Source organism: Mesoplodon densirostris, chromosome 3 (genome assembly GCF_025265405.1).
Source record: "Mesoplodon densirostris isolate mMesDen1 chromosome 3, mMesDen1 primary haplotype, whole genome shotgun sequence".
Taxonomy (NCBI): Eukaryota; Metazoa; Chordata; class Mammalia; order Artiodactyla; family Ziphiidae; genus Mesoplodon; species Mesoplodon densirostris.
The window spans coordinates 63,699,451-63,711,974 of NC_082663.1; the positions used below are offsets into that span (position 1 = coordinate 63,699,451).

Sequence of the window (12,524 nt, forward strand, 5' to 3'; positions counted from 1 at the left end):
GTGACTCTAGGAAGCCTGGGGTATTCTGATGATGCCAAAGAAATAAGTAAGTGGTGAATTTTGATTATGTCCTATGAAATTCATTCAGGCTCTGACTACTAAAGGTCACTTCAAGGGAGTAGCTTAGGGAAAGCTAGCAAGTCTCTGGGTAAGAAGTGATGCGATAACTAGACAAGTCACTGTATGTCTGGATAGTGATGGAGTGACAATGTTAGGACAGTGATAACATTCAGTGATACTGAACTATTTCTTCCTTATCCTAGAATGTGTAAGTCTAGGGCCTCATGAGGACACATTTATCCTGGGCCATTTTCTTGCTTGCAACATCCGAGACAGCATCTGTGAAAGGAGAAACTAGAGGTTTAATTGAGATCAATATTTCTAAAGTACATGTAACGAAAATCTGTCCTGTTCCCTTAGCTTTGACGAATACAGATTACTTCTATGAGAGATGTTTTAGTAAATGAAGTAGTTATGAAGTGTGGTAAATTAAGAGACTTGCCATATGTTATACACTTAAGTACTTTTCATCTGTTAGCTCATTTCATCCTCAGTACAATTCTGTGAAGGGTGGTGAGTTCTTCTCACTTTACAGATGTAGAAACAAAGTCTTCAGCAGGTTGAATAAGTTGCCCAAGGCCTCCTAGCCAGTAAGTGTCTAGGTGCTCTATTGATAGTTTCAGAGCCTTTGTTCTTTACTACTATTCTCTGCTTCTCGAGTAGTATGAGACTTGTATGAGAAATGAAAGAACAACATGTAGTTTGAAAAGAATGATAAAACAGTGGAGACATGTTGGGAAGAATCAGAAATAGAGGATGCTTTTTTCCCCATTATGAAGAATTTCCTGGTCTATGAAAAAGTATGTAAAATCTAATCTTTGTAAGTGTGGGATATAATATCTAAAATGAGAAAATGGCCTTTAGGTGCTATTTTTACTCTCTGTTTTCAATGTTTTGTCTTCTTTAATTTTAGTTTTTTATTTCCCCACACCACTTCCCAAGCCTTATTTTCAGTCTAGTTTCTTTAAATAGACACATTTTCTCTCCTTACCGTTGGAATTTGTTTTTTCTCTAGGTTTTTGAAGGTGCTATAATTCCTCAGCTTCTTTCTCATGACTGTTTTGTGTTTTCACATAGTTTTATGCTTTTCTTACATGTGTCTTTTGGACATTATTTCTTTCAGACTTGGAGATTTCCAATTTGATTCTTTGGTACGGGTTATCTTTTGTTTCTTTACGGAGTTAACAGTAGAAAACTTGAAAGATTCAGAAGCTGGTCTTCCCTCTCCACATGCGTTAGGAGTTATATTTAAAGATTGAAGACGTGGAGGAGGAAATCTGTAGAAACTTAAAAACTTCATGGCCTTCATGTGAGAGCCAGAGTTTTGGGACTTTGAAATAAATCTCTTTTTAGGGCAGAGTCACAGGATATGTCCCTGTGCTCTTTTTTCTTTTCTTGTTTCAAATTACATAAGTGGTATGACACTGGAAAATTATTTTACCATCTAATGAGTTCTAAATTGATATTCTGGGAAAATTTTTAAAAATAAAAAGCTTGGTTTTCAGAGTTGTAGGAATGTAGAGATACAGTGTTATATTTTTGAAACACCTATTAAAAGAATAGATAATATTCTTTATTATGAAACAAATAATTACATGCAAAAAGAATAACACACATTTGTCCTTATATAAATAACTTCATTTTTTTATTTGCAGGCAGAAAAAACAATTGGCCACCTCTTCCTGACAATTTTCCTGTGGGACCTTGTTTCTATCAGGATTTTTCTGTAGACATTCCTGTAGAATTCCAAAAGACAGTAAAGATTATGTACTACTTATGGATGTGTGAGTATAGAACAAATTATATATTTATTTGAAAAAGTTTATATTTTATTGTCAAAATCCACTTTTTAAAAACTCATATAAGGGTAGTATCATAAATTGGTCTTTTCCTATAGATATTTTAATTTTGAGTGAATCATGTCGTATTTAGGTATGTCAAAATTGTATACTATGTGACAATCTAAGTTCTTAGCTGAGGAAGACCTATATATTGAGAACTGGCATTCTTTTGAGGAAAGGACTTCCCTATCATACAGTAGAATTTTCAATGATCCTTCCTCCCTGCAAAATGTTATCGAGGCAATATTTGCTTTGAAAAAATTACTCATATGATTTTTATGCAAATGAAGGCTATTAAAGCATTACGACTTTTTAAAAGGGGGCATAAAATATTGAAATATTATAAACTATTTTTCTTAGAGCTTTGAGCACAATTTACTTTTCATTTTCAAGTGGTGAGGAATACTTTTATTATTGGAAGTGCCTAATTAATATAGGATGTTTCATTAAATAGAATGTTAGGACATACATTTTAGCCTGTGATGTTCACATTGCTTTGAATATAATTATGACACATGGAATATTAAAACTAAATGTCAAGCTGTTACCAGTTTTTTGTGTGTACACAGAATTCCCACTTATTCTGTTGCACTTTTATTCCAAACAGCAGTCTCAGCCCCATGGAACATCATTGTGTCAGTAGGAGAGGTAGCTGTCATGACTTCTCATCTGCACAGTTGCTGGGTTAATGGACACATTGTGGAGTAAACTCTCGTTGGAGGAAATTTGTGTGTTCTTACTGTATGATTAGGGAGCCTCCCTCCACCAAGTATATGAGATCATTTTCCTCAAAATCTTTTAGGAGTATTCTTCACATTTGTGAAACTGCTTTGGAATATGAGAAGTGATTCCTTATGGATGGTACCTTTTTAACTCTTAGTTTCTTTTGAGTTATGTTGTTAATCTGATTTCTTTGGTTAATCCTGAGTGTCAGTAGTGTTACATATTTTTATTTTTAAAGGTTTTGATTCCATATATGTCCATACGAAACAACTCATATTTTATTCGATCAATAAATCATAAAATATATGTAGATTATAAAATAATTATTTTCTTAATGAACAGAAATTGGCCTCACATTTTAAGTATAAGTTCTTTGACTTTAGTGAAAAAAACACTTTAAATGGGGGAGATGGGTGTTGGAAGAAAATTCTATAAGGAATTTAGTAAATAGAGATTGAATGGGGAAGATGATTAATTTTAACTGAATGGTTAACTGCTTTACCAATGCTGATTGTTTCAAAATAGGTCTGCTTTGTCTTAGAAATATATAACTTTCTGAGGTTCTTAGAAATAATATAGTTGGCTATAGTTTTTCCTAGCCCTATTCAGTCGGCAGATCTGTTAACTATTCAAAGAGGGCTCAAGATTCCATCCAGTTAAGGTTCCAATTTGAAGAAGCATTACCTGGAACAAAGTAAGATCTAGTGCTAGTTCAGCACTATCTCTAAATTTCATAAAATATAAGTTGTTTTAATAAATTATTTTCAAGAAGTGTCATCTTGTTACTGATTTTGGAGTTGACTAATGCTTTCACATTGTACTAATAATTATAACAAGAGATAACATTTATGGAGGATTTATCAATACTTTGTGCCAGGCACAGAACTAATCACTTTATATACATTATGTTATTAAATCTTAACCATGTTATGAAGCAGCTACTATATTATCTAGTATTATAGATTGGGAAACTAAAGCTTAGAGAATTTGAGGTAACTTGTCCAAGATTACACAGCAAGTAAGGTTGGGGTTGGATAGCTTGACTCTAGATCCCAGAGTCTAGATTTCCATGTTATACCACCTACAAAGTACCAAAATAAAGAAGTAATTTACATTTTAAACCCAAATATGATGAAGATATGATTTCAAAGTTACCTTACTTGAAGCAAATAATTTTCACTCTAAAGGAACTGAAGCAATTAGAAATACGCTATGAAATGAATCTCAACCTCTTTGAGTATACTCTTGAATTTAAAGAGAAAGAAAAATATCCAGCTACATTAAAGACCACTTAGTGAGGAAGATAATATATTGTCCTAAATTTGTTTATTTTAGGTATCTATATTGTAATGCAGAACTTAGCAAGAAGAGTGATAGTTGCAAATTTAGATTCTAGTGATAGTTGCAGATTTAGGCCCACTAATACCAGATTTGAGTGCTTAATAAAGCAAGTTGAAATTTTATAAGAAGGAGGGTCATTCAACTTGGAAATCATGTAAACGAAATGGCCTAAAATTTTCTTTAGTGTTTTACCTACACTTGGAATCCACCAAGTGGATTGGAATTGGATTGAAATTAGCAACATAGAATCATGCATTTCACATTACCTTGCCTTTCTATGTGTTTTTTGATCTCTGTGTAAGTGGACTGATTGTTTAGTAAGTAGGCCTGGACGTTTACTCTTCATTGGGGTACAAATAAATGACCTATTATTGATCATGGTTGTTGGTTACTATGAAAACACATACAGAAAAAATTTTAATAGATTACACAAAATTTAATTGATATTTTTATCTATACTTGGAAGAATTTTTGTGAACTTTAAAATACTCATACCGATATAGTCTGTCTTTTTTTTCTTAAGCAGATTAGGAGATAAACCTTGAAAAGTTATTTCTTTGGAGGTTGAAATTTGAGTTAGAATGTTCTGAACATTTAAAACTTTTTTAGGCAATTGGATGCCATTTAATATTACAGAATAATATCTCACAATCTCTTGAATTCTGTTTTTAAGCCCTTAACAGAACTACTTTTATTTCGAGGCGAAGGATTTTGAGTACATTTACTAGTAAGCTAGCTTTCATGAGTTAGAAATCCTAATGGGAATAAGTAAAGTGTCTTTCCTGTGTAGTAGAATGGGGTGGAATTTTAAAGCTGGAAGAGCCTCCTGCATTTCTCCTGCTGAAAAATTGAAATGCACAGAGATTGATTAGCTCGATATTATATCACTATAACCCAGGTGTTTTCATTCCTCCTCTGGAGCTCTTTCTCCTTCTGTGGAGTTTGTGTGTTTATCTGGTTGTTAGATGAGAGAAAATTTAGAGGCATCCTAGAATGTGTTTATACCTTGTTTCATTAAGTATTAATTTTATTTGATTAATAATTTAAAGAGATTTTAAAGTTTTTTTTAAAGTAGATTTTTAAAATTTACATTCACTTGGTTTTCCCTTTGTTATTTTTAATTAAAGTAGTGGCTTGTATATTTTTATTGTATCGGTAGTTTACATTAAACAGTATTTTAACTTTTGAAATAATTTCTTTCTTGTAATAAATTCAGCCTGTGAATAAATTTTAAAAAATCCTTTAAAAAGTTATTATAATGGGTAAATGTTGTTCTTTAGGATCATAGTGTCCTTAGATGTTACTCAGATTTTTGGGTTTTGGTCTGTCAGGGAAAGTAATTACTAACAATATAGGAAGAATTTGCCAAGATCTATTTGTGTTAATGAAAAGAAAGATCTGCCACAGCAGGTAAAGTGCATCATAGTAAACTATTTTTTTTTAAATAAGTGTAATCCCCTACCAGAACATTGTTGTTAATACCAGGACCTTAAAAAGTGGACAGCTTTATGAAGATGAGTTAATAATCCTTATAGATTGACTGTATAGTCACTGGATTTTCTGCTGTGTTAGTATTTTTAGTCCAATGATTCTAATTAATTTTATTGCTTAAAAATGTTACAGTGAGATTGTGCAGGGCACTTCTCTATTTTCTCTTCTCTGTGTAGTTTACACTGCGAGGAGCCTGCAGCCCCATTCTGTAAAAATTATAGTTCTGAGTGTAGGATCTTTTTCCTCTCAAGTCCTGGTTCTTTTCCTGGCAGCCACTATTTTTCTGCTTGGGCCTTGAGTCAAGAGACACATCACATGCCATCACATGTTTCCTTCCCAGGGGAGAACGCTTTAAGGTTGTGCGTCTCTGGTTTAGCTGTGTAATTGCCCATTAGGGGAGGGCCAAAAGAATTTTTGCCAAACAGTGCATGTATTAGGACTCTTCTACCTGTGAATACTCTGTTTTCAAATCAAACATGTAAGAAATAGCAACAATGTTTTGAAAAATACTAAATGGAAACATGGGGTAGAATACACTTGATCTTAGGAAGTATTTTTTCATTTATAATTTTTGTTGAATGAACACATAAATTGAATGTAAACATTTCTTTTCTATTTTGTTTTTTGATTCCACAGTCCATGCTGTAACACTGTTTCTAAATATCTTCGGATGCTTGGCTTGGTTTTGTGTTGATCCTCCAAGAGGGGTTGATTTTGGATTGAGTATCCTGTGGTTCTTGCTTTTTACTCCTTGTTCATTTGTCTGTTGGTACAGACCACTTTACGGAGCTTTCAGGTAAAATGTGTGTACTTTAAAATATGCTCTTTAAAACCTGTGAAGTAAATAATTTGTAGTACACCTTAAAGGGAAAAGTGACATATTTTCATTTTTCAAATTTTTTATTATTGTATAATATACCTTCAGAAAAGTCCGTTTGTAACATCTCTGTGTATTAAGTCCGTATATAACATGCTCGTGTATTCATTTGACTTTGTAACAAATAATATCTCATTCTTTTCTCCCACTTGAGAAAAAGATCAAACATGAAAATAAATGAGGGAAAAATGAGAACAATCTTAGGTCTTAATATTTGTAAAAGATTCTATTCCATATGATACACTTGACTTTAAAGAAATTTTTACTTTTTATTCTCCCCTTCAGAAAAAATCAGAAGTGGTGATTACAGCCTAATTTTTAAATGAACCTAGGTAGCCTAGGTAGGGTGAATATACATGTGATATTTAAAGTGAGTCACTTTTCACCTAGCAACTTGGTAATTATTTTCTGTGTAAATTCATTTTTGGTTTTTCAAAATGCAGTAACGTTTTAAAACTGTTTAGCCTATAAGATTAACTATACTACTTTGCATGGTATATTTTAATCAATGGTTAGGATTAACATTTCTTAAATGCATGTTCTGTGGGGTATTACTAGGTGTTGTAGAAAAAAAAGTTCATTAGTTTGGGAACAGTGGGATAATAAATAAGTTTCTTCATTTCAGAATTTCTTAGACTTCTTTAAGAGCCTCACGTGCTTTGTGATATGACCATGAAACCATTATTTGTGTGTGTGTGTGTTGAGTACCTTGTTGGACTCTTGCTTTAGGAAATAAACATTGGGAAATGCTGATTTAGATGATAGCCCTAGATGAGTCCATGTATTCAATTGTTTATCAACTTATTTTTATTTGAGTAAATTCATTTATGAATAACAAACCTCTTTCAACTCTCATGTATGAGGAGCAGCATTACTAGGAAATAGGCATGTATTGTGCAGATGATATATTAGGGAAATTAGAGGGCCACATTCAGTTGTTTAACTTTTTTTTTTCTATTTGAACAAAAAATTTCTTTGATTATTCAGAATGTGTATCACCACCCCATCCCCCAAAGCCCTGCCAAATGAAATTAGAAACGCAGATAGGTAAACAGAAAATGAAAAAGAAGGAGAAGGGAGAAGATTAGGGAATTTGGAGAAAAAAGATGTCATTCAACAGAAAACTAAATTGGTTAGAAATGAAATGAAGGGAAGAAAATATATGGGAGGAGGGAAAGGGAGGAAATCTTTGGATCTAATGGAACGTGAGAGGTTGGTTGTCAAAGAATGGGGAGGGGCACCCCTATAGATGTAGGTTGGAGAAGAATAAAAGGGACCTATTTACTCCTTGCGCGAACAGAAGGAGAGTTACTGCTGCTCTTTTCCTTGTTATCTAAGTCTGGCCCACAAGTTTTTAAATTTTTTGACATGTGGCCTCTGCTTGCCTACTTCCATCATGTTACCAGTGTATCTATAATGATGCTTGTGGGTGGGAATGGGGATGTCTTTGAGACTTTGAAAATGACCTGAAACTAGAGACTTTGAATTTTAAGCCTTCTGTGACAAATGTAGCCAGAACAAACTATAAAAAGCCAGTTTTCTGCCATTTATCACTTGAATTCACTTGGTTCCTTTTATTCCCTTTCTTTGCCAGTGGAAATAAAAATGCTTTGTGGAACATTTTTACTTCTGGCATTATTAACCCCTGGGCTAAATTCTTAGCTGCATCTCAACCCTTTAGAGTATATGTATCACAAATATGTTAATTATCTGGGCTTTACTGTTTGGAGCAGAACTGAGAGGAATAGTTTTTTTAGGGGAAAGTTGAAAGTATTTTAAATCATTAATTAATACACCTTCTCAGTGTATAACTGGCATTTTCTTCACCTGGATTGCCAGTGGTTTCTGGGTCTGATAAGTCTCTTCTGAAGTATCTGGTAAAGTTTTTAAGACATTTACTGATGACAGATTTCTCCCTTAAATATGGAAATCTTAAACCAGATACATTGGATATGATTATTTATATTAAATACAGGGTTTTAAATAGACTTTACGTATTCACGTAAGTGCTTTATTTGAGATCTATTTTGACAGGGATTACTGCCTTTTGAGACGGGGCAGAGTCACAGGATGTGCAAGTGTTTCATATTCTGTTTCAAGACTGATGATTAAGAAATGAAACACAAGCATCTGAACATATTACGCAAGTCAGTAGAAAATGGGTAACTAAAATCTTTTAGGCCAGATGCACATATTTCTTAAAAGGAGTTGTTATTGAAAGCATTTAGTTTTTATTAATCAGACTCCGGAGTGAAGCTAAAGTGCTTTTTAAAAGTTTTTCAAGTTTTATTCTTCTCTGGCTAATGATGTATTTGCCTCTATTGCCATATTTAAATACCTACTGTGAACTTGATTTCTTCAGGTTTCCCTAGAAGTGAAGAAAAGAATGGTAAGCAATAAGAGAAACATGGCAGGGATTGATTTTAGAATAAACCAGTCATTGCAAACATACAAGTTAGAGGGACATTAGGCCTGAGAATGTGATCAGATTTTTTTTTTTAGTTGTCTGGTGAATTTTTTTCCCCACCCCTTGTAGATAGGTGGTAATTCCAAGTTTCTAGAGTAGCTGTTATCTTTGTCATGGGGTGCTGAAAATAACTAGAGGGCATCTTAGGAAGTCTTTATTCTAGAATGATCAGTTCTTTGTTTTTTGTCCCTTAGTTGAAGTTGCATTTGTAATTGCCATATATAGTTAATCTCCTTCTTTGCCTCCCTGTTGACTCATAATCTAAAAGTAAAACCTTTCTAAAGGTTAATAGTTAACTTTGTTATCAAGAATTTGTTGTACTTTGCTTAATAACATGATGGCTGAGTAAACCTTCTTTGTATATTAACTCTTAAGCTGTGAAGAAAAATATAATTGTTTTAACTACATTATAAAATGCCTTTAGATTGAGTTAAAGTATTTGCTAATAGCTTTAGAGCCTACTGAAAAAAATTAAATCTACATTTAAGTGATTATAATCAATAATCTCATATACTAAATCATACTGATAATTACATTTAATGATTTTAAAATGTGATAAAGGTTGATTCCCTTTAGGAATAATCATTTTAAAATTAGTTACCATGCATGAGAAGTTGGTTTTCCAGTGTCATCTGAGTTTCTGTTTCAGTATTTCATTTGCAAGTTTGTTATTGAGTTCACTTGATGCTCTTAGGGAGATGTTAAGATAAATAACTAATGATTGTAAAGCAGTTAGAAAATAAGTACCTAAGGTTAAATTAATCACTCACTGAACACAGACACTATATATTAGGTTGGAGATACAAAGAAGACATGGTACTTGCCCCTGTAGAAATATATAATATATGAGTTTAAAAGTAGGCATTACTGAAACTTTGGCTTGTAGAATTTATACATTAAAACAGAGTAATATTCAAACACCCCCAAAATTTGAAATACAGAGTAATTTAATACTGATATCATACCTGTGATATATCTCTAAATAGAAGATAAGTTATTTTCAAGTGAGTCTTCTTGGATTATCTTTTTGAGGATTTATGTTTTTAATAAACATTCTTCTCTGAAATCAGAAAAAAAACCCAAAACCTTGTTTTTACTGGAACCATTGAAATATCAGAATGTCCATGAAAAAGATGAGTTTTAAACTGTATAAAATACTGTTCTATATGAATATGACTTCTCTTAGTGTTACTGAACCAAACTTGGGTCCACTCACCTGTGTGCAGTAAAGCCAATCTACTGACACCGGGTTGTGGTGAAGGTAAGTGCAGCATTTGTTGTAAAGGTACCATACAAGGAGAACAGGTGGCTCATGCTCAAAAACCCCTGAACTCCCTGAAGTGTTTCAGCAAAACATTTTGAAAGGCAAGGTGAGGGAAGGGTGTCCCAGGGTATGTGATCAGCTCATACACAATTCTCTGACTGGTTGTTGGTGATGTAACAGGGGTTAACGTTATCAATCCATAGGCGCCAGCAGGTCTGGGGGCTATATGCTCATGCTTGTCAAGTAGTTAATTTCTTCTATTTGGTGGTAGTTTTAGCATCTATAAAACAACCCCAGAAGTGTGCATCAGATATTATTATCTAGGTACTTCAGAGAGGAGCTACGGTGGAGGATATGAGGGAATGAATGGTCTGTCCCAGGAAGGCCCCATAGGGTCCTGCTCAGTTACATTAGTTTTCAAACAAGAAGCTCCTTTTACTGATACATGCAAAGGACTTTGACCTCCCTGAATTAATCCCATTGACTGAATCTGAAGGAGAATTTTATAGAGAAGTTTCAAGCATATGTGCTTTTCAAAATTAAGTTTATTAGGTATCAGAATTAAACTCAGAGTTGTTATTTACATATTTTTTAAAAGACTAACTTTGTTCTTAATTTTATGCTTCCACAAATCACCAAGCATTATGTAAATACTTTAAAATATTAGGTAATTATTAATGAAGCAGTGTTTTGTTGAAAAAGTATGATTATTGGAAACAGACTGAGAAAGGGTTAGAATTCTGGCTTCCCCACTTAAAAGCTGTGTGCTGTTACAAAAATGCAGTAAAACCTCTCAGTGCCTCAGGTTTTTGAGTATAAATTGGCCATTACATTTGCAGAGTTGCTAAGAAGATTAGAGATAATATGTGTAAAATATTTGTCTTTAAAGGTGATCAACAAATGGTAGCTGGAATGTTTTATTTTTTGTTTTTCTTAGGTTTTATCCTTTACTTTTTTTTTTTTTTTTTTTTTGCGGTATGCGGGCCTCTCACTGTTGTGGCCTCTCCCGTTGTGGAGCACAGGCTCCGGACGCGCAGGCCCAGCAGCCATGGCTCACGGGTGCAGCCGCTTCATGGCATGTGGGATCTTCCCAGACCGGGGGCACGAACCCGTGTCCCCTGCATCGGCAGGCGGACGCTCAACCACTGCGCCACCAGGGAAGCCCTATCATTTACTTTTGATGATCCATAAAACCGTTACTGGTTATAAGTTATTTTTTGCTGCTTTTAGTTCATTGTTCTTTGGTACCCCAGTCTAACCTGGAGGAAATCATAATGTACACTAAACTGTATGTAGGTTCTTTGTATTGCTTGATAAAAATAAACTTTAAAAAATGTTGTTTGGAGCAGAAGCAAGAAGAACTACAATCCTGCAGCCTGTGGAACAAAAACCACATTCACAGAAAGAGAGAGAAGATGAAAAGGCAGAGGGCTATGTACCAGATGAAGGAACAACATAAAACCCCAGAAAAACAACTAAATGAAGTGGAGATAGGCAACCTTCCAGAAAAAGAATTCAGAATAATGATAGTGAAGATGATCCAGAACCTCAGAAAAACAATGGAGGCAAAGATCAAGAAGATGCAAGAAATGTTTAACAAAGATCTAGAAGAATTAAAGAACAAACAAACAGAGATGAACAATACAGTAACTGAAATAAAAACTACACTAGAAGGAATCAATAGCAGAATAATTGAGGAGGAAGAACGGATAAGTGACCTGGAAGACAGAATGGTGGAATTCACTGCTGCGGAAGAGAATAAAGAAAAAAGAATGAAAAGAAATGAAGACAGCCTAAGAGACCTCTGGGACAACATTAAACGCAGCAACATTTGCGTTATAGAGGTCCTGGAAGGAGAAGAGAGAGAGAAAGGACCCGAGAAAATATTTGAAGAGATTATAATCGAACACTTCCCTAACATGGGAAAGGAAATAGCTACCCAAGTCCAGGAAGCACAGCGAGTCCCATACAGGATAAACCCAAGGAGAAACACGCTGAGACACACATAGTAATCAAATTGGCAAAAGTTAAAGACAAAGAAAAATTATTGAAAGCAGCAAGAGAAAAATGACAAATAACATACAAGGGAACTCCCATAAGGTTAACAGCTGATTTCTCAGCAGAAGCTCTACAAGCCAGAAGAGAGTGGCATGACATATTTAAAGTGATGAAAGGGAAGAACCTACAACCAAGATTACTCTACCCGGCAACAATCTCACTCGGATTCGACGGAGAAATCAAAAGCTTTACAGACAAGCAAAAGCCAAGAGAATTCAGCAGCACCACACCATCTCTACAGCAAATGTTAAGGAACTTCTCTAAGTGGGAAACACGAGAGAAGAAAAGGGCCTGTGAAAGCAAACCCAAAACAATTAAGAAAATGGTAACAGGAACATACATATCGATAATTACCTTAAACGTGAATGGATTAAATGCTCCAACCAAAAGACACAGGCTTGC

General features: G+C 34.1%; 1 protein-coding gene across 1 annotated transcript in view; it reads left to right on the forward strand.

Moving 5' to 3' along the window:
- The window catches only part of SCAMP1 (secretory carrier membrane protein 1), a 109,616-nt gene that overhangs the window by 48,684 nt on the left and 48,408 nt on the right, over positions 1-12,524 (forward strand). Inside the window, exons 5-6 of the mRNA XM_060093078.1 lie at positions 1,716-1,844; positions 6,093-6,252. Coding sequence (XP_059949061.1) covers positions 1,716-1,844; positions 6,093-6,252 — 289 coding nt within the window. The remainder of the gene's footprint in view (positions 1-1,715; positions 1,845-6,092; positions 6,253-12,524) is intronic.